This window comes from Cimex lectularius, unplaced genomic scaffold (genome assembly GCF_000648675.2).
Source record: "Cimex lectularius strain Harlan isolate CLEC.00 unplaced genomic scaffold, Clec_2.1 scaffold1, whole genome shotgun sequence".
Taxonomy (NCBI): domain Eukaryota; kingdom Metazoa; phylum Arthropoda; class Insecta; order Hemiptera; family Cimicidae; genus Cimex; species Cimex lectularius.
Genome location: NW_019392813.1, coordinates 3,342,178 through 3,365,799, shown reverse-complemented (window position 1 = coordinate 3,365,799; position 23,622 = coordinate 3,342,178). Strand labels below are relative to the sequence as shown.

At 34.9% G+C, this 23,622-nt stretch overlaps 1 protein-coding gene across 1 annotated transcript in view; it reads right to left on the bottom strand.

The window, feature by feature from the left end:
- Nucleotides 1–23,622, bottom strand: part of LOC106663840 — a 128,381-nt gene that overhangs the window by 15,992 nt on the left and 88,767 nt on the right. Inside the window, exon 4 of the mRNA XM_014388995.2 lies at nucleotides 22,649–22,719. Within this exon, the coding sequence (XP_014244481.1) occupies nucleotides 22,649–22,684 (36 nt within the window). The 5' untranslated portion in view covers nucleotides 22,685–22,719. The remainder of the gene's footprint in view (nucleotides 1–22,648; nucleotides 22,720–23,622) is intronic.

The following is a 23,622-nucleotide window of genomic DNA, read 5'->3' as shown; positions in this document are numbered from 1 at the left end:
AACCGTGGTTTTACTGGACTTAATCAGACGTTAAGCTGGATATGCAAACGTTCAGATTATTTACTTTTGTTCGATAAATAATGATTAAACACTTACTGTTACACCTGGACTTGGACTAGAACTTAAGGGTGAAAAAAGCTCTTTATCCTCGGAAACATTCCTTTCAGACCAAAGCACTCCGTATAGTAAGAAGCATACATTCCTTTGCATAAAATCTCTCCATCTGAACCCTATGTTTTAGACCTTGCATAATTTCTAGTCAAATTCTATTGTGCAGGGTGTATCAAGTTCTAGAATCCACCCATTTAATTCCGAAGCGATTGACTTTAGCAAAAAATTGTTTTATATAAATCCAGGTTAATTTTGGCTAGGAATCGCAGGGTGGTAACAGATTTAATAACTTTCTCATCTAGCTGGGAAATGACTCTAATTTTGTTATTTTAAACGAGAATCCCATATTTTTATTGTGTCATTCGATTCTAGTGCTTATTTTTTACCACTTTTACTGAGAGGAAAATTTCGATAGGATCGACCATTTCTGAGATGCCGGAAGACGTGTGAGGGTCGCTTTTTGTAACAAAAGCTAACAAAAAATTAACTTGCGGTTTTATATAATACAATTTTTACTAAAGTAAATCCAACATAAACTGGGAGACCTATCTTGTTAGGCATAACTCATAAATGGTCGATCTTATCAAAATTTTCCTTTTAGTAAAAGTGGCATGAAATAACCTGTAAATCGAATTGTACAATAAAATGAGGAATTCTGTTTTAAAATTACAATGTTTGTGTCATTTCCCAGGTGTATGACATAGTTTTGTTAAATCAGCTATCACCAGGCGATTCCTAGCCAAAATTAATTTGGGGTTTGAATAAGATTATTTTTTGCTGAAGGTAATCGTTTCCGCATTAAACGGGTGTACTATAGACATATAGATACAACCTGTATATTATTCTTTGTCTTAATAAACTAATATAGTTCTTTTCCCTGGGATGGGTATATTTTCATGAACCATCCAGGGCGTCTGTAGCGGTGTCGTCCATAGACTAGAAAACAACCCTCACCAAGACTGACAGGCAAACACTATGCGACAGAAAGGGTTAAACTCAGAGGATTCATAGGACCCACCGGTCACTGGCATCTGGGAAAACCTCATCGTGACCCCATTTGTAGGTTATAGATAAGTGAGATGATAAGGAAGAAAATCCCATCCATATCATCTTTGAATGTGAAGTAACAGCGCAATGGAGACATAATTTGGGACAAAAAGAAAACCCAGGGAAAGTAATTGTAGCAATAACGTCAATGACCTTAGTCCTTCTTAAGAAAAGGATGGAGTTGATTGCACTGAACTAGAGAACTACGAAGGTACAAAAAGCCAGAAGGCTGCAGTGCCTCGGAAGCACAAACCCTGCTTCCTAGTATCCTTATTACCATACCATCCACTAAAAAGTAAAGTAATTGCTGTTGCGAATCAGAGCTCCACAAAATTTAGGATATCCTTAACTTTAATGTATTATTACCGGTTTTCCACGAATAGCCCCCTCACACTGAAGGAAGGCGGTATGATGTCTTCATATAAACCAATTAATGAAGTTAACATAAAGTATTAATTAAGGTTTTGGTTAAGGTAAAAAAGTCGGTGTCACAAGCGGGAATCGAACCCACGACCTTTGGTTAAATACGCCGCTGCTCTACCACTTGAACTATTCAGACTTCGATCCACTCGGACACTAACTTCCCATCTCAACCGCACCTTTTGAATTTTCCCTCCTTTTTGCCATTTTTCAAATGTCGTGAATCTATTTGATTCTCGGCGACAAATGAAACGGCCACGGAGAGCTTTAGTGAAGATATACTTCATTTAACTTATTAGTCCGATTGACCAAATAACTTATTTCATTTAATTAATCTTTATATTAAGGTTTTTAGTTGAGATAAAAAAGTCAATGGCACGAGCGGGATTCGAACCCACTATCTTCGGCTAGATACGACGCTGCTCTACCACTTGAGCTATCGTGACCTCGATCCACTCGGACACTAACTTCCCATTTCAATTCCACCTTTTGAATTTTCCCTCCTTTTTACCATATCTCGAATGTCGAAGTCGAAGTGACGATAGCTCAAGTGATAGAGCAGCGTCGTATTTAGCCGAAGGTCGTGGGTTCGAATCCCACTTGTGACACCGATTTTTTTATCTCAGCCAAAACCTTATTTAATTGAAAAGAGTTTATTTGGTCAAGCTGACCACGAAACTTAATAACTGTAATAAAATTTTAACATAAACTGTATAAGAATTTGGTAATAACGAGGGCAGAATTAAATTTATAAAATTAGGTAAAATGTGAATACAAATTTACATGAAAAAAGCTCATATTGTATGAAATAAAATATGTCTTTTATGATAATAAAATTAATAATGTCAAACTAAAAGAAGATATTAATATGACTAATAGCTATATAATACAAAGGTCAGGATATAGAAGTGGTAAATCGTTATACATACCTAGGAGTACAACTGACTTCTCAACTTTCTTGGAAACCCCACTTCTCGGAGAAATCGAGTTCGGCCAAGTTTGCCCTTAATTCTGTTTGGAGAGGAGCAATGATGCAGCCCCAGATCCCGCTAAAGGCTAAGCTGCATATCTTTAACGCGGTCTCACGCTCAATNACTTAGCATAGACTTAGTTTAATGCATTTGTACGTTTATTTTACAGGATTAGTCAATAATTAATCCAAGCCCCGGCAGACGGTTACCTTGCCGTATTAAGTTTATTTTCTTGTTTGAATTATATGTAATTTTTCTTTTTTCTTCTTGTGTGCAATAAACTTATTATTATTATTATTATTATTATTATTATTACTAATAGCTATAGAGCAATGAAAAAGAACACTCTGACCAGTGCCTGGGAGCAAAACACCACGTCCTAGTATCTTCATCGTCATCAATATTCATTTTACCAAAACAAATGATGTACCATGAACCTCTTTTTCGGATGATGTCTGTGATAAATTTGTCATATTTTTTCCAAGTCATCAAATTAAAGTGATGGAACAGCTTGCTTGTCAAACCAACATCACGATAGATAAAGTCGATCTTTACGCGGTACCTATTTCCACAAAAATAATCCAAGTTCTATGAGTTTTTCCGTCTGGACAAAAAAGAAATTGGCCTATTAGAGGCGTCGTAGGTGAGACGGTTTCTGCATTCTTAAGTGATTGGTGTTCGCCTGTGTTTTGGTGAGTGGAATGACCGCCCTTGCCCGCGACCTTGCCTACCGCCGATCATCCTTCTTCGCTTCTTCCGACCACTTTCCCACTCGGAGGAACGGAAATTGGCAACGGCCAATTGTTTCCTTCTTCCCGAGTAAACATTTTACAATCGAATTTTAGAAGCACTTAAACTGCTGGAACGGTCTATAAAGAGTTGGTTTTTGTTTTATTGAATAGAGAATTTAATGCTTTATTGCATTCCTCTGCGAATGAACACATGTTAAACTGATCGACATTGATTAATTTCCCTTGGTTTATTCAGACACTGATTATTTTTCTATTCGTAAAGAACGTACAGTTTTATGCTTTGATCAATTAAATGAAAATGTTGCATCTGATATTTCATTCCCAGGGCGTAATTGCCTTTTCTTATTTCCAACAGAATTGCACCAGGGGCGTCAAATACAATAAGGCTAATCTGGAATAATAACAGCACTCCCACCTTAAACCGGGCTCATTTATTTGTTGATCTCGGTTGGAAATAAATTGATTTAGAATGTATATAGTGTCTGGTATAATTTGACTTGTCCGTTTTAATCTTCTTAGGCGCCGTTGAAACATTTTTCAGACCTTGCACATTTCCTTGTGGCACTGCCTTTTCCAGGCTGGGTAAAGACGGCTATTAATAAGGATAGTGAACAGGAATACTTTACTGCTACCAGTCTAAGTGTTAGCCTCCTTTTTGGAGGGACATCTGCTGAATTTTTCTGCCCGATCTGGACATTGTGAAGTGTTAGTGTTGTACCTTCTTGTTTTAATATTCATCAGAAACTTTTTTTTATCACAACCAATACCTTACATAAAGATTAATTAAATTCACTAATTTCGTGGTCCGCTTGAACAGCATACTTCACTAAAGCTCTCCGTGGCCATTTCATTTATCGCCGAGAATCCAATCTGATTACACGACATTTGAAAAATGGCAAAAAGGAGGGAAAATTCAAAAGGTGGGGTTGAGATGGGAAGTTGGTGTCCGAGTGGATCGAGGTCACGATAGCTCAAGTGGTAGAGCAGCGGCGTATCTAGCCGAAGATCGTGGGTTCGAATCCCGCTCGTGCCATTGACTTTTTTATCTCAACTAAAAACCTTAATGTAAAGATTATTAAATGAAATACGTTATTTGGTCAATCGGACCACGAAATCTAATGGATTCGTCAGAAAGAACACTCATAAAAAAGTAAATATAAAAAAATTCAAAAGAGCTAGAATAGAGAGCTATTGATACTACTTTATAAACAAAAAATAGTTCAGAACAATTAATATAAAAATATTTGGAAACACACAAACTGATATTTTGTTATTATATATTACTAATTATTCAGATATCGTGAGAAGCGGTCGAATATATCTGAATAACTATCGATTAACGGTCACTAATCTCTACACATATATTACTAATTTTACAAGACGTTTATAGCCAGAAAAACAAGTTTTCAAGTTAGTATTGTGTGTGTGTGTGTGTGTGTGTGTGTGTGTGTGTCTGTCTGTATTTATTTGTGTGTGCGTGAAAGGTCTATTTCTATTTATCTATACTTATTTTGGATTCTCTCTCTCTATCTTTTCTTCTCACTCTCCTTCTCCCTCTCATTCTCTCTCTCTCTCTCTGCTCCTATGTGTCTATCAAGCCAACAAGAAAATTGAACCCTATTTTCAAAATAATAATATTGTTCTATTTATCGTTTTCTGTCCTTCTTATCTCTCTTTCTTTCTGTCTCTCGTTGCCTGTATTTGTTTCTCTATTCACTCTCTTTTTCTCTCTTTCCCTAACTATCGCTTCCTCTCTATTAATCTCTCTGACACTCTTTATTTATCTATCTAGTAAATTAATTAATTAATTAACTGATTTATCGTTTCATTGCACGTATAACTTTTTATCTCTTTTCTCTTTCTGTCATTCTCTCCTTTGCCTATCTGTTTTTCTCTCTTTCTTTCCTGTTATTATTTATATATTAAATAATCTTTCTCTTCACCTTTTCACTATCTCCCTTTACTCACTCACCCTCTCTCCCACTCTCTCTCTCTCTCTCCTCTATTTGCTGTTTTCTGTCCGTTTTACTCTTTCTTTGCCTGTATTTGTTTCTCTACTCACTATCTTTTTTTCTCTTTCCCTAACTATCGCTTCCTCTCTATTAATCTCTCTGACACTCTTTATTTATCTATCTAGTAAATTAATTAATTAACTGATTTATCGTTTCATTTTATGTATAACTTTTAATCTCTTTTCTCTTTCTGTCATTGTCTCTAGTTTGCCTATCTGTTTTTCTCTTTCTTTCCTGTTATCATTTATTTATCTATTAATTAATCTTTCTCTTCACCTTTTCACTACCTCCCTTTACTCACTCACCCTCTCTCCTCTCTATCTCTCTTTCTCTCTCTCCATCTCTCTCTCTGTTGTATTTATCGTTTTCTGTCCTTTTATCTCTTTCGTGTTCCCTCCCTCCCTCGCGCTCCTGCGAGCCGTTGCAAAATAATATCATACAACCCAACAACCCATGTAAGGAAATGTTTATATCCACAAATTGTTATAGGGTTTTGACCCGACGAGTTTTGCATAATGTTCCCATATGGAACGCTTGGATCCCGCATAAGGTGCAAAAATCGTTTAAAGCGAGACAACCCGGAGGAGAGAAGAAGTTCTGAAAACGTGTCAAGTTTAGGAAAAAGGAAATGTTGCCCGGGACATAATAGCCGGTGATGTACGAGGGAGAGATAAATAGAGTCGGCGGATGGCATTGTGCATGTTCGCCGGGGGAAAGGAATAAATAAGGTTTACAAAAGCCTCTCGGAAGCTGTTCCTTTCAATCTCGTTTCCACATTCGCCGGAGAGCAAGAGAGGGAGAGGGAGCGAGAGAGTGAGGCGGTGAACACTCCGTATGGAGTTTTCGCTTAATTAAATTCCTTTTGTTTGCCCGGATTACTAGGCTAGGGAAATAGATTCTGTCTCGTGTTCCGACAACTGTCGTATATTTAGAGCATAGCAGATTTCCATTTGCCAATCTGCTCATGTCGACTAAGCCGAACAGGCGCATGTGGATGAATTATTGCAAGCGGTTTGATCATAAACGACTGGGTCAGTCGAAATTCGTTTCGTACAAGGCTTGATGAATGCCAGTGGCCATGCCTGTCGGAATCTTTTCAAAAGCAATTAGTACAAATCTGAATAAAGAGAATAACGGTGTCCTGGCCGCAAAAGACGGCAAATTAATGTTTAAACCTTCCATTTTCCAGCGTTACACGCTTCTTCAAAGCCGCTTTGTTACCTACAAGGTTCCTCTTTCACGATCCATTCCTACATTATACTGATTATTCGGTCATTTATTCACACTCGGGACACGGTGCCGGCAGAAGATGCAGATCGAAATCGTGCCGGAGAGAAAGTGCGATGTCAGCCTTTCTGAGGATATTTGAAAGCAAATAGACGTGGCCAATTCATTAGTTTGCTTGATGGGCCGACAGAAGAGATTTTTTTGTTCCGTACGCACCCACTCATCATTTTCATCTGCCAGAAAATAAACAATTTAGCGATCTACTCTCCGATAAAACCGCTAAAAAAAATACTTGCTAGTTCGAACCCAGCATGTGACACTAACTTTTTCGTCTCTGCCAAGACCTTACATAAAAAGAATAATTAATTGAAATAAGTAATTTGGTGAACTAGGCTACTAGACATAAATGGATATTCGCTAATTTTGACAGTGTGTAAATTAATAATTAGCAAATTCTCTGATATAATTTATTAGCAAAGGAAAAACTCGTCCTTCAGAATATAAAATTAACACATTTTAACAGAACAAACTTTTTAATCTCTACCAAGACCTTACATAAAAAGAATAATTAATTGAAATAAGTAATTTGGTCAATTAGGCAACTAAACATAAATGGATACTCGCTAATTTTGACAGTTTTAGATTCAGCACCAAATTTCCTTTATATTAGTCTATTTTGTTTTAAAAATTGGACAGTCTATTTACAAAAATGTACAAACAACATGAAATTTGCAAAATAGTAATTTTGGATCTATTTCTTCAAACAGTAGCTACCTTACATTTTTTTTTAAAAGTCGTACGAGCTAAAAACTACAACATTTTTGAATTTTCTAACATTTGAAAGCTCGACTATTTGATTTTTTGATTGGCAATTTCAGTTGGAAAAATGATAAAACCTGGTCAGGGACGTATGCTGGCAATTAAATTTATGGTCCAAGAGTTGATCGAGCATATGAATTAATAATTAGCAAATTCTGTGAAATAATTTATTAGTAAAGAAAAATTTGTTCTTGAGAATAAAAAATTAACACATTTTAACAGAACTCACTTTTAAGAAGAAAGTGAGACAAACACTAAAAAAAAAGTTAGTTAGACCTTCCGCTGGGTTCGAAATCCGCTCGTGACACTAACTTTTTCACCTCAACTAGACTTTACTTAAATAATTTGGTCAATTAGGCCGCTAAACATAAATGGATGCTCGCTAATTTTGACAGTTTTAGATTTAGCACCGCATTTCCTTTATATTAGTCCACTTTTGTTCTAAAAATTGCGTCTATTTACTGAAATAACTGCACAAATATCACAAAATTTCCAAAATAGTAATTTTGGATCTTTAAACAGTAGCTGCTTTACATTTTTTTAAACGCCCTACCAGCTAGAAACTTCAACATTTTACGAGTTTTCTAACATTCGAAACCTAGATTATTTTGATTCTTTGATGGGAAATTTCAGTTGGAAAAAAAGAGAAAACGTGATGCGGCCAATTAAATTCATGGTCCAAGAGTTGATCGGGCATGTAAATTAATAATTAGCAAATTCTCTGATATAATTTATTAGTAAAAAAAATCCTTCTTCAGAATACCTTACATAAAAAGAATAATTAATTGAAATAAGCATTTTGTTCAATCAGGCCAATAAACATAAATGGAAACTCGCTTATTTTCATAGTTTTAGATTTAGCACTAAATTTTCTTTATATTAGTCCAATTTTGTTCCAAAAATTGCCAGTCTATTTACAAAAATAACTGTACAAATATCGTGAAATTTGCAAAACAGTAATTTTGGATCTTTAAACAGAAGCTGCTTTACATTTTTTTAAACGCCTTACCAGCTAAAAACGTCAACCTTTTATGAGCTTTTTAACCTTCGAAACTTCGAATGTTTTGGTTTTTTGATAGACAATTTCATCTGGAAAAAAGATAAAACCTGGTCCGGGACGTATCCTGGCAATTAAATTCATGGTCCAAGAGTTGATCGAGCATATAAATTAATAATTAGCAAATTCTCTGAAATAATTTATTAGTAAAGAAAAAAATTGTTCTTCAGAATAAAAAATTAACACTTTTTAACAGAACTCACTTTTAAGAAGAAAGTGAGACAAACACTAAAAAAAAGTTAGTTAGATCTTCCGCTGGGTTCGAAACCCGCTCGTGACACTAACGTTTTCACCTCAACCAAGACTTTACATAAAAAGAATAATTAATTGAAATAAGCATTTTGTTCAATCAGGCCAATAAACATAAATGGAAACTCGCTTATTTTCATAGTTTTAGATTTATCACCGAATTTTCTTTATATTAGTCCAATTTTGTTCCAAAAATTGCCAGTCTATTTACAAAAATAACTGTACAAATATCGTGAAATTTGCAAAATTGTAATTTTGGATCTTTAAACAGTAGCTGCTTTACATTTTTTTAAACGCCCTACCAGCTAAAAACGTCAACCTTTTATGAGCTTTTTAACCTTCGAAACTTTGAATGTTTTGGTTTTTGGTCGGCAATTTCATCTGGAAAAAAGATAAAACCTGGTCCGGGACGTATCCTGGCAATTAAATTCATGGTCCAAGAGTTGATCGAGCATATAAATTGATAATTAGCAAATTCTCTGAAATAATTTATTAGTAAAGAAAAACATTGTTCTTCAGAATAAAAAGTTAACACATTTTAACAGAACTAAATTTTAAGAAGAAAGTGAGACAAACACTAAAAAAAGTTAGTTCGACCTTCCGCTGGGTTCGAATCCCGCTCGTGACACTAACTTTTTCATCTCAACTAGACTTTACTTAAATAATTTGGTCAATTAGGCCGCTAAACATAAATGGATGCTCGCTAATTTTGACAGTTTTAGATTTAGCACCGAATTTCCTTTATATTAGTCCAATTTTGTTCCTAAAAAATGCCAGTCTATTTACTGAAATAACAGTACAAATATCACAAAATTTTCAAAATAGTAATTTTGGATCTTTAAACAGTAGCTGCTTTACATTTTTTAAACAACGCCCTACCAACTAAAAACTTCAACAGTTTTCTAACATTCGAAACCTAGATTATTTTGATTCTTTGATGGGAAATTTCAGTTGGAAAAAAAGAGAAAACGTGATGCGGGCAATTAAATTCATTGTCCAAGAGTTGATCGGGCATGTAAATTAATAATTAGCAAATTCTCTGATATAATTTATTAGTAAAAAAAATCCTTCTTCAAAATACCTTACATAAAAAGAATAATTAATTGAAATAAGTAATTTGTTCAATTAAACTACCAAACATAAATTGATTTTTAAAAAAGTTGATTTGCCGGCACTCGGCAACTTCTCCTACAAAATAGACTCAAATGACAAATTCAACTTATGTTTACTTAACACCATAATTGTAGTGTTTAAATATCAAATAAATATAATTAAAAAATAAGACTTGCTATTTTATTTAGTTTTCTAAATGCCCTCCATTGTTTCTAATTAAAAAAAACTCGCCTAACAAAAAGTAGAGAAAAGTTACGTTATCGTGGAGAAAATTCAGGTTTTATGTAAGGAAACGTGCTTTTCTTAAATAAACACTGAAAAATCGTAACTTTCGAACGGATTGAGATTAAAAACCATGATAACGGCATTCTACGTACTGTCATCAATTTTTTTTCAACACGACATACCACCCTGAACATGAACCCTATAACATGAATCACTTTTGTATTAGGATACCCACCCAAACACATAAAATCATAATCAAAACAGTAAATCCAAAAATTCATGGTTCAACGAAGTATTTCAGGTTGTGTATTAGAAATTTATGTTTTGCGCGTTTTCCGTGATCGTGAGAGATAAAAGAAAGTATTTTGAAAATCTCACCCGCTCCGGCCGTTAAACTCCTTTAGGTCCATATTTTTTTTTTGTAATTATGGACAAACCACCAAACCACTGAAGTGCTTTTATGCCCGAACAATGGAACTTCATGGAATATTCCTGTAGGCGTTCTCTCATGGATTCAAACATATTCTGACCGTCGCCGTTCATAAATTATGATCCGACATGTTCATAAAGCGTCTAAGCTTGCCTATTCATCAGTTTTTGTATTGGCAGTTTATCATCCACAATTGGAGCTTCGGTGTCGAAGCGGCGTTGGATTTTTGGGTCACGCATTTTTTTAAAAAGATATACAGGGTGAATTGCTACTCGTGCTACAAACTTCTCCAGTAGATTCTTCACCCTAAAATGAACAAAAAAGTTCATATTGTCCATGGTCCGATTNAGAATCGGACCATGGACAATATGAACTTTTTTGTTCATTTTAGGGTGAAGAATCTACTGGAGAAGTTTGTAGCACGAGTAGCAATTCACCCTGTATAGCTACTGGGAGCAGCATTTAAAGTTCTTTCGCGGTTTCACAAAGCGACCAGTTGTTAATTATCGCACTAATTTATACCCAAGATGATAGTATATAAAAAACACGTGAATTTTCTTACGGCATCAAATGATTCCGGATCAAATTTCACATTTTTTATATACTGAAAGATGGGAAAAAAAGGATCCTCGTATTTTGTTATTTATTTCAAACTATATGTATTTTTATCGTTAACTTAATTACAACATACTTATTTTTATATTTTATTCACCAAAACACCGGAAAATCATTTAATGATAGATTAAAATTGAAATTAACAATTTATAAATGCCTAATAAATTGGCAGGTAATTTAATTTATGATTAAATGATTCTCCGTTGTTTTGGCGTATTTTCTTTTTTTTATATATTACTTTTAATACTTTTTATAGTAGGTTTTTAGAATAAATAAATGCTTTGAATACTTAAAATACATACATAGAATATGAAATTTATACATTAAACAAATTCCGTAGGACATTGGTATTCCAAGAAATATTCTGGTTTAAGTAAAAATGGAAATAGAGACAATGTTAGTGAACCAAAGCTAATGCGAGAGAAATAGATAGATAGAGATAGAGAGAGAAAGAGAGAGAAAGAGAGAGAAAGAGAGAGAAAGAGAGAAAGAGAGAGAGAGAGAGAGAGAGAGAGAGAGAGAGAGGGAGAGAGAGAAAAAAGTGTATCGTAAAGAGAGAGAAAGTGAGAGAGAGGGAAAATAGTATGTGAAAGAGAAAGCAAGTGAGAGTGAAAGAAAGTGAGAGAAAGAAAGAGAGAGAAAAACAAAGAATATGATAAAGAAAGAGCAAGTGAGAGAGTGAGAGAGAGAGAAATTAGTATGAGAAAGAGAAAGCAAGTGAGAGTGAAAGAAAGTGAGAGAGGGAAAGAGAGAGAGAGAGAGTAAAGGGAGGTAGTGAAAAGTGGGAGGGAATCCGTTCTAATAGAAAATATTGTGTTCATTAATAATAGTATTATAAAATATATAATATAAAAACAATTAGAGCTTTTCAGTTTAAACTCAAAAATTTAAGCTTAACAAGCTACCTGTGGCAGTCCGGTGCTCTCTTAAAAAAACTAACCAAAATTGAAAAATTAGGGAAATCGAGCTTGGAAATCAAATCTCCAACTTTCCGTAACTCTCAAAAAGGGAAATTCCGAACGAAAATGGAATAGATACGTTTTTTCATTTATTTGATGATGTTTTTGTTTAAAATTGGCTATATTGCCAACATAGAGAGCAATCGTGAGGTCATGAATAAAGAACAAAAACAGCAAGGGGCTTAGGACGCAGCCCTGTCTAACCCCAAATTCGACCGGAAATGTTAGCAAACCGTGTTATTAATTTTAACAGAGAAAGCTAAAAAAGCAGGACAACGTGAATAGCATAATTAAATCTTTTATTTAAATAATTAATTGTACTTTTTGGATCAGATTAGCATAAATAAGCATGTTTGGTTTTTTTGTTGACGTTTCATTATGTTGTCAGAGAACTGAAGTTTTTTAGTGCTTTTTGAGGTCTCCAATATAGTTAACATGCTTAAAATTAATTTTCCTTTCTGGTTGAAACATTGACTTAGGTATCTAGCTTTTTTTCGACCTGGTCTATTCGTATTTTTTATGTTAAGTTGATCCTCATAGTTTCTAAAATGAAGTTAAACACTAAGCCTTATTCAACAACCTGCTTTCTGGTTCACTATGATGGTGAGTTTAACGTACAGTTCACATTTTTCATTTTACAAACGGTTTTAATTAATAAACAAATGCCTATTTACCTGATGTTTAAATTATTGTTCTTGCCTTCACCACTTCCTCATAAATAAATCCCATTATGTTCGTCCCCAATCTAGTGCACCACGGTGTGACTAAAGCTTGAAATAGGAAATTTCAGATAGGTACTTAGGGCGACAGAATTATCTCCGTTGAAAATATGGTCCCATTTGATTTTCAACGGCAATCGAACATCCCACTAACGAGCTACGGGGTTAATCGAGTGTGCCCCATCCTCCCCGGATCCTCCTGCAAGGCGGGGTGCGACGGGCCTGGATAACATGCAATTTAAAGAGAAAATCCATTATTGTAACATCTGTCGGTGTTGATGTACTTTTAATTGGGTTGTCATCGTCATCTTTGAGAGGGAAGGTACCCAGTTTTTGACGTTTTAACGGGCAAACTCATTACAAGAATGTAGGCCAAAAGGATTTTCGGTTTTCGTTCATTTTTTTGTGAAACAAGATTTTGTTGAAAATAGAATAAAAAATCATAAAAAAATAGAATATTCCTTTTACCCTAAAAACAAGCAGATTAGGGTGATTGATTTAATTGATTAATTTGGATTTCCGGGTCAGGTTAGACCTCAGCCATTGATGTTGATGATGATGAGGGTTTGATAGTCTCAAATACTCCATCGGTTGTATTTTCGGTCTCAAAAGTACTAGTCCAACAGCAGGTTCGTCCTCAGATGCCCATTGGGCCAACAATGTTCTTTACCGAAACTTGTTGAGATTTTGAGACGCTTCCTCTTTCATCGTTGCAATTTCCTTTTTAAATCTCCCAACGGTAATCTCGGAATGCTTGTGTCCAGTGAATGGTACCCAATGCCTACTCACTCTCGTCTAAAATATTCCATGATAGTATGAACCCATATCCATCAGAAGGATTCAGGTTACAATTGATATGGTAGTTTGAATTGTGTTGGTGCTGGTGGCATCGGAAATCATCTATCTACTTATCAGAATGGCTGCTTGTCTATCTGGCACGATAGCTGTCTCTTTATTTCTTATTGTTCTTCTCGAATATATCAACTGGTTCTGACTTCGGCTAAAGATATTGGTGTATTTGAACCATATTTTTATTGACCTTGCGACATACTTCTACTTTCTTTATGAAACATCCTGGCATTGTATGTGGACTGAAAATGATCTTGGCTAGGTTAGGTTTTTATAAGGAGGATATCAAGCACCGGTTCGAATCCTGCGGCCCAGCATTCTAACCAAAGTTACAAATGGGCTTTTTTCAGAAACACTCGCACTCCGAGGGTTAAGTAGCCTCGTATATGAAATACTCTTGTAAAAAAATACAACAATAAAAACCTAATCAAAGTACTACTTTGGTCCTCTATGTATAGGTCACAGCTTATTTTTTTGGCCCGTGAGTAAAAACCTTTTTCCTTGTCAAGCATTCACTAGCATATATTTGGGAGAATCTACACAGGCTGTTTACTGTCACACCCAATAGTTTCATGCGTCCATTGCGTCAGAAATGTACAATTAGCAGACCTGCAGTTCTGAGCTTTGTTCAGTCTTGATGCGGCAGGTCTTGTTTTATCAACTTTAGGTCCGACTCTCTCCTGGGGAGTTATTCCACCAATTGGTCCTTTTTTATGGCAGTTATGGATTACTGTTCTTTCCTGTGTACTTTGGAATCAGAAAAAAGTTTGTTTTCCCTATTTCTCCCAGGGTACTCTCGCTTTCCTATATGCATGTGATTTGAACTCAGGTTTTAGGCGCAGCCTGGTTGTCAGAACAGAGCGCAAACTGCCTTATATACTCAACCCTTTTTTCTCTTAGCTTGTCTTTGTTTTTGGGAAGCTTGACAGCAACCTTAACCTGGACATCCTTTTCTCCTTGGCATATTTGAGCGACTGTTTGGTTTGGTATGCTGTTCCACTAGATATGAGTTTTTGTTAGTATCCATTCGGCAATTGCTCGTTTTTATGGCAATTGGGAATTTACACTACTGTTCCTACTGGTGCGCTGAGGACACCTCCCTGGCTAGTCTATTAGCCTCTTTGTTACCCTTCCGTCTTGTGTGATTCACGCAAGAGTTGTTCTCTATTCCTACTTCTCCCAGGACACTCACGCAGTATCATACTATTACACGATCTTACCTCATGTAAGGCCAATGAAGCTTGTCTGTCTGATTAAGTAGCAACCTTGTCTTCTATGACTATTAGTCTGCCGAGCCTTGTTATCAGTTTAGATTCAATGGCAGTTAGGAATTTACAGTACTGGTCCTACTGGAGTGTTGAGGACACCTCCCCGGCTAGTCTATTAGCTTCTTCGTTACCCTTCTATTTTATGCAATCCAGAAAGCATAGTTCTGCTTCTACTTCTCCCAGGCCACTCACGCAGTATCATACTATTACACGATCTTACCTCAGGTAATGCCAATGAAGCTTGGCTGTCTGATTATATAGAACCTTGTCTTCTATGACTATGAGTTTTCCGAGCCTTGTTGTCATTTTAGACTCAATTGAAAAAGAACCATTGCAAATTTTCCGCTAAAAATTGGTATTTTGACTTATAATTTTCTACCATAAATACTTGCTTTAGTGACTGGTTTGGGTTTTAACCACCCATGTACCATATAGAGTCACCAGTCACTGGGAATACTTTTACCTTTGCTGCTCTTTTTTGGTACTTTGTAATGTTATACCTAGAAGTCATGGCGTATGCAGTATGGCCAGTATTATTTTTGCATGTTTCCCTTTTACTTTTCAGTTGTACACAGAGTATTCTCGAACCATGTAGTCTCAGCATTATTCCAGCCTTCTTTGGATGGTATTTAATGTGACTCCAGGCCAGGAAAGTATATGCCTACAAGGAACTTGGTCATTGAAGTCCGGCGTGATCGGGGTGATCACACTATGCAAAAATAGAAGTTGGATTAAGTAATGGGGTTGTATTAGTGGTTTGGATGGTTCCCTAAGATAGCAGAAAAAGCCCTGAATTTGACATTTTGGTATTCTGGATTGGAACCCGATACTAAATAAACAATCATCGACGTTGAATAAATTTGTGTGCCTTTTTTACTACTTTGAAGAAGAATTTTACTACGGATCTTTAAGAATGTTCTTCTTTTAATGGAAAGCCGTAATTTCTTTAATAAATCTTTCTTTTGAGTGAAATGAAGTAATTAAATATACCTTTTTATATCTCATAAAGAAAATATAGACGGCATAATATGGCTATATAATTATTAAAAAAAATATCTGATGAGTCCTGAGATAGTGGGCATCCCCATTTCTTCTCTCCTCACTCATAAATCTTCAAAACATGTTCAGTTCTAACAGTCGGAGACAAAGATAAAATAAATATTGAATGAAATATTCTGTATTTATTATGGGGGATGTTGACATTACAGGTTTATGAAACAAGCCGTTTTTACTGTCAGGCGAGTCGAGTTTTTTGAAATACGGCTGGGAGGAGAAAAACCAAATGATTTATAGAGACGAAAAACTTGTTGGTTCTAAAAATTTTAATTCGAATAAATGGAGCGGATGTGACTTGTGAGGCTTGTTTGCCAGAGGAGAAAAAAATGCGTGTGAGCTCTCGTGCCCGCGAGGAAAGGGGCTTCCATTAGTTGAAAAATGATAACCGGACTCAGAAGTGAATTTGCCACTTTATTATTACGGGTAATCACAAGGTTTAACCAGTCACTCGATTTGGGATCGCGTGTTCCAACACGATTCCCCTCCGAAAACATTAAACTCTATGTTTAGACATTCCAAATGGATTCGGTTTAAACGGGAAAAAGTGAAATTTTCAAAATAACCCGGATCGTACCTGATGAGCGAAAAATGAGGTCGCCCCAAATGCTTATTCCATAAAATATGTTAAATACATCATTGCGAGGTGAAGGCAAAGAGTGTTTGGAACTGCATGGAGGCGCTGACGGAAATCAGCATCACTAAAGACCTGGCATGTCCCTGGGCACTCGTCGTACAGAGGCAACGAAAAAGTTGACACGTTGGCCAAAGAGGTAGCCTACGTGGACTATCTGTGTCCTGAACCCTACTGTGGCTTAGCATACTGCCACAAAGAGGATATGCATTAAAATGGATCCTCAATGAGTCCAAAACCTGGTGGAACAATACCAGAGGTATGACGCACGCAAAGAGGACCATCCGCATATAAGGACCATATAAGGACCATCCGCAAAACTTACAAATGAATTACTGGAAGGCAACCACAACCGAACCAGGATTCTGGTTGTGCTCCTGACAGGACCTTGCCACTTAAGAAAGCACATGCACCGGATAGGAGTACAGACAGAAGAAACACTGATACTGCCAGGAAGAGAGTGAAAACGCAGAACACATTTTATGATTCTGTGAAGGTCTATGTTGGTGCAGGTTCTTGCAACTAGGACAAGAAAAACCGCAAGCAAGATCCTACACCAAGGAGCCGCTGGCAAAGCTATGGAAGATGATTAACTACCTGAAGTTGGCCGGTAGTTATAAAAAACAGGGGAGAACAATATACACACTCAAGTATATGTGCCGAAGGCTATGTGGCCGCCTCTTTTATTCCTATCCCTATCCCTAATCACATCATTTGGCTCAAGATTTCTAACGTTCTCTTAAGGCATTTTCTCTCGATGTTCTACTAATCAATACAAACGGCTTAGTTGCCAAAATAACAGAAACTATTGATTACAAAAACTATCTTAGTTCAGTTATTAAAAGACATCATCTTAATTGAATACATGAGCATTATGGTAATCCAAAGCCGTCACTTCATTGAATTTTTTGAGGAATACACGGAGGTCACATATAAACATGATTTCCAGATTTATTTTCTTTACTGGTTTGTATTCATCCATAGACATAGGTGTTGACAAACTCTAGAATTATTTTCTCTTTATTAAAATAAATGCATTTTGGGCCATTTCAATAACACCTCTTTAGCTGACGAATGTTCCGGCTTACACTCTTGGCTTTGGAGTCAGCGAAGAGGGATTATTTTCAAAAAGTAATACGCGATGACTTCTAGGTTGTACTTTCCAAACAACCGAAATATAATATTAAAAAGAGCAACATAGGAGAAAGGTCTACCAGTGACTGGTGACTATTTGGAACTTGGGTGGCTGATAAACCAAACAAGCCAATCTTGTACTGAATGGTACTACATGAATGTTTTGGGAGATGTAAAAGCAGAACTATTTGAATTGCAGAAAACAAAAGGGTAACGGAGAAGCTAATAGACTAGCCAGGGAGGTGTCCTCAGCACTCCAGTAGGACCAGTACTGTAAATTCCTAACTGCCATTTAATGTAAAGTGATAACAAGGCTCGGCAGAATCACAGTCATAGAAGACAAGGTTGCTATTTAATCAGACAGATAAGCTTCATTGGCGTTACATGAGGTAAGATCATGTAAATGGTATAGTACTGCGTGAATGTCCTGGGAGAAGTAGAAATAGAGAACAACTCTCGTGTAAATCACACAAGACAGAAAGGTAACGAAGAGGCTAATAGACTAGCCAGGGAGGTATCCTCAGCGCGCCAGGACAAACAGTATTGTAAATTCCTAACTACCATAAAAACGAGCAATTACCGAATGGATAATGATAAAAACTCATTAGTTATCAACACACCATAACAAAAAGTCGCTTAAACATGCTACTCTAGAGCAAAGACAAGCTAAGAGATAATATGGGTGATAACTGAAGGCAAACTTGCTATCTATTCAGACAACCAAGCTGCGCTCAAAGCATTGGCCTTACTTCTGGTAAATCACGTACAATATGGTATAAGTGAGTGTGCTCTAAGAAGTAGGAATAAACTACGAAAACCTACCATTAATGTTTTGGAGCACGCCAAGGAACTACCTAAGAGCTCCATAGGAGAAAAGACTACCAGTGACTATGACTCTATTTGGTACACGGGTGGCTGATAAACCAAACAAGTCAATCATGGAATGGTAATATATGAATGTTTTGAGGGAACTATTCCTATCTGAGTCACATAAAACGGAAGAGTAACGAAGAAGCTGATGGACTAGTCAGGGAGGATTCCTCAGTACTCCAGTAAGACCAGTACTGAAAATTTCGATTTGAAAAAAGAAAATTGAGCAATTCTAATGGATCATGTTAAAATTTCTTATATCTGGTGAAACAACACACCATCAGAGGGATGCACTTAAAGTCGTTTAAACATACTACAGCTCTGTTTCACCAAGGTCTTATCATTACAATATCTTGTCGGTATCTCGTAAATTTTGATCTGCAAAAAGAAAAAAAACGCAATTGCTGAATGGATCATGTTAAAAACTCATATCTGGTGAAACAACACACCATCAGAGAGCTCGCTTAAACGTACTACAGACCTGTTGCACCAACGTTTCTGCCAACAAAAAGGAAACCTTATTATATATTATATGCTACTGTGAATACCTCTCAAGTGAACGCTCCATTGAAGGGTAAAGAAAATCTAAAAGATAAAAAAGCCTGATAACAGAAGGCAAGCTTGCTATCTATCCAGACAACCAAGCTGCACTCAAAGCATTGGCCTACTTGCGGAAGATCACCTACAATATAGTATAACGTGAGTGTCCTCTAAGTAACACCAACAAGGAATAAAGTAACACCAATTTCCATGGGTATAAACTTGATTATCTAAAATTTTAAATAAAAATTCTAGGAAAAACTACAAAACAGTACTCATAAATGTTATGGAGCACGAGAAGGAACTACCTAATGAGGAAACGGATTGAACCAAGATTTAAAAAACCCGACAAAGAAATTTATAGCCCAAATGAAAGAAGAACGAAGGACTTGGACCCTGCGGGAATTAAAACACGCAGAATAAGACAAAAGTATCTACAGCAAAAAGATATCGATGAAGGTCTTCCAAGTTAAGAAACAAGATCACAACAAAAATTTCCCAGACAGATTTTCAATTTGTTGCTATTAAATAAATTACTTTCGAATAAAGTTTTATTTAACTAGAGGAAACCCGGCAAAAAGATCGGATGTAGATTGTCAGGAAATAAATTTATCCTAGGTAATAGGTCAGGCTTGAAAATCTTCCTGGAGTGTACCATAGACAAATAGATAGTTTCATTGTTAAATTAGTCCACTTCTGATTACCATTCAGAAATGATGAATAAAGGGTTTAATTGAAGGTTGTCTTTCCTTGGCTCCATATAGAGAGCGTGGAATGCCACCAGGTATGAGAATTTTGCTTGAATAAGTATCAAGTCTTCAGGTCTTCTGATTCGTTTTTCGGAGAAAACTTGGGTGTTTGACTGTACTAATGTGGTTCGTGTTCCCTTTTGTTAATACTAACAGTAAATTCATAAATTCGAAAGGGTTTTTAGTAAATTACTCATTTACCGGTTGCTTGGATATTTACATAAGGAAAAAATCTAAGTTTAGCTGGTAAAATGAATATTACAAGGCATAACTTCAAGTCTGGGTAAATGTAAGTTTTGTTCAATGGTTGATACTTTTTTTATGACTTTTACGTCATTTTTCTTATTCTGTCATATACTCATAAAATTCTCATTTTATTTTCTCATCAACATGTCTGACAGTAAGTATGGTCTCCTTTTTATTTATTATTTGGTAATGTTTAAAGAGATACAGAAATAATTGAAAATCACAAAATAAAACTAACTTTTTTTAGCTGTTTGTGTTGTCTATTTACCCCCCCCCCCTCGAACTCTGAAGGGACTTCCATTAAATCTCTTTCACTGTGTCGAATGAGATCTGTTAAACTTCACGTCAAAGTATAATCCGAGGGGGTGACAGGCGAGGGTTCCCGAATTAGAAAAACCCGCTGACAAAATAAATGAATTTCCTAGGATTAAAATAGGCCCCGGTCGAAGATTCATCATCTGACTCTCTTGCGGTAGCTGTATCCTCTCTTTCTAACCTTTGACCGCAAAGTTCATTTGTACCCATCGTCGCCCCGGCAGCCGCAAGCCGCAATTAAGCCGAGCCGGCTGCTTTGTCGAAAAAGAGATGAAAAAAAAAACTTAATTACTTTGGAGCGGTCACATTTTCGAGAGGGAAAAGTCAAATATAGACTCGTTTGACAGAAGGAAGAAAAGCTCCGGTGGTCACGGATTAGTACGTAACGTATAACTTTTGGAAAAAATTAGTTTTTGAACAGCTTTATTTATAGAAATAAAATTCCTATAGATTTGGGCGAAATAAGCAACAAAAAAAAAAGTTTTCCCAATTCTCAATTTTTTATTAGTCCTTATTAATTCATTGACTTTTATAGACCACTTATGTAATAAAAAATTTATATAGCTTTCTCCCGTCAAATTAACCCTTTCTAATTTCAAATTAACCGTTTTTTGATTTATTTCAAATGAACTGTTTTTAATTTCAAATAAGCTTTTTTGAGTTTTAAATTAACCCTTTCTTTAAAACATAAATATATAACGCATATTGTATATATCAATATATAACATATATATATTTGGAAGGAAGAAACAAACACAACGAAAATTCCCAAAATCCGTAAATTTTCTAAATTTTCAATTTTTTATTAGGTAATTATTGTAGTTCGTCGGTTTTTACAGGCAACATAAGTAATAAAAGTTATGTCTGTAGTTTTTCCGATAAATTCGCCATTTTTATTTTCAAATTACCCTATTTTTAACTTCAAAAAACCCTGCTTTTTCCCTAAAATAATAATTTGTCCGTTTTTATAGCTAACTTATGCAATAAAAATTTATACACATTACCGTTTTGAAATTAAGTGTACTGTACCTTCAAATGAACTGTTTTAATTTCAACTAAGCCTTTTTTAATTTTAAATTAATCTTTTCTTCAATTTTCAATTTTTTATTAGGCAATTAATTCGTCGGTTTTTACAGGCCACGGAAGTAATAAAAGTTATGTCTGTACTTTTTCGATAATTGCGCCCTTTTTGTTTTCAAATTACCCTATTTTAAACTTCAAATAACCCTGATTTTTCCCTATTGTCAATTTTTCCCTAAAATAATAATTTGTCAGTTTTTATAGCTCACTTATGCAATAAAATTTATACATATTACCGTTTTGAAATTAACTGTACTGTACCTTCAAAGGAACTGTTTTAATTTCAAATAAGCCTTTTTTTAATTTTAAGTTAATCTTTTCTTCAATTTTCAATTTTTTATTAGGCAATTAATTCGTCGGTTTTTACAGGCCACATAAGTAATAAAAGTTATGTCTGTACTTTTTCCAATAAATTAGCCCTTTTTATTTTCAAATTACCCTATTTTTAACTTCAAATAACCCTGCTTTTTCCCTATTGTCAATTTTTCCTAAAATAATAATTTGTCGGTTTTATAGCTCACGTATGCAATAAAAATTTATACGTATTACTGTTTTGGTATTAACTGGTACTTTAACTTTAAATGAACTGTTTTTAGTTTCAAATAATCCTTTTTTTAATTTTAAATTAACCCTTTCTTCAATTTTCCATTTTTTATGTATAAATAATTAGATATATATTATATATATATATACATCAATATATAACATATATTATATATAAGAAGGATGAAACAAACACAACGAAAATTCCCAAAATCCGTATGTTTTCCCAATTCATAATGTTTTTAAGAAGGCAATTAATTCGTCGGTTTTTATAGGCCACTTATGTAATAAAAGTTATATCTGTAGTTTTTCCAATTAACTGGCACTTTAACTTCAAATGAACTGCTTTTAATTTCAAATTAATCGTATCTTTAACAAATAAAAAGTAGGTATATAGAAATAGATTGGGCAAAAGAAACAAGCAGAGTAAAAATTCCCAAAACCTGGATATTTTCCCAATTGTCAATTTTTTATTGGGTTTAATTAATTAATTTGTCAGTTTTTATAGGCCGAGTAATTTTTTCTTGCCTAAACGAATCGGGCACATTTCAAAATTTATTATTTATTATCAAATAGAAGAAAATTTAAGAAATCATTTCTTCTAAAAAAACAAAATACCAATGATTTACAAGTGTTCTTACCGTCAAGATGGTCTTTTCGAAAACCGTGCAGCCCATTGAATTTGCTCTTCGAAACCTTTTCTTTTATTTTCCTGAAACAACAAAAACAAACTGTTGTAGTGAAATTAGTAGGACCTTCGCTTGAAGGTAATCGCCTTTGTTTATAGCCTGCTAAATTGCATAGAAACAAGAGTGAAATTGCATATCATAAAAATTTTATATAATGGAAGGCTTATTCTTAGATTGTGAGTCCCCTTATCCTTTTGACTTAAAGTCCAAGCGTTCAAACTTTTACGACTTGCCTATAATTTCAAAAAACAATCACCAAGGAAATCTATTACGAAAGAAGTTTATTCCATAAGTGGCGTTGCTAAAATAGAAATAATTTTTTTAAAAGATTTAATTGCATATAATATAATCAAGACGACCATAAAACCTTTAAACGATTTCTTATCTACTTTGTTAAATTTGAATACATCTAAAACTAGTTTATTAATATAAAAATGAAAAAACTAGTATTGAAAGTTTACGAAATAAGTTAAAGCATTTATTAATAATTAATGATAGGTCGATCGAGTTTCGTGACTGCAACTTTCGTCATGTTCAATTAAGTCAAGGGTGGATAAAGTTTGATGGGAAAATGAAAGAACTCAGTCTCTCTGTTGGCAAGGGCGCGTACTCAATAGAGAGCTTTCTCCGATCAGAGAGAGCGCCTCCTTTTACTCAAAGCTCTCCGATTGAAAAGTAGCAGCGAAAAATACAAACAAATTTTAATATGTTGCAAAAAAACAACAAAAAATAGACTGGTTGAAAATACAAATTTGGCAAGTTTAGCAAATTTTTGAAGGTAGATTTTCAAATATAAAAGTATTTAAAAAACAAACAATTTAATCAGTTAACTTAACAAGTTAATTATTAATTATAATAAATATTTTAAACGGATGCTGCAGTTAAAACAACTTGGCTCTAAAAGTTAGCCTTGTATGATCTTAGAT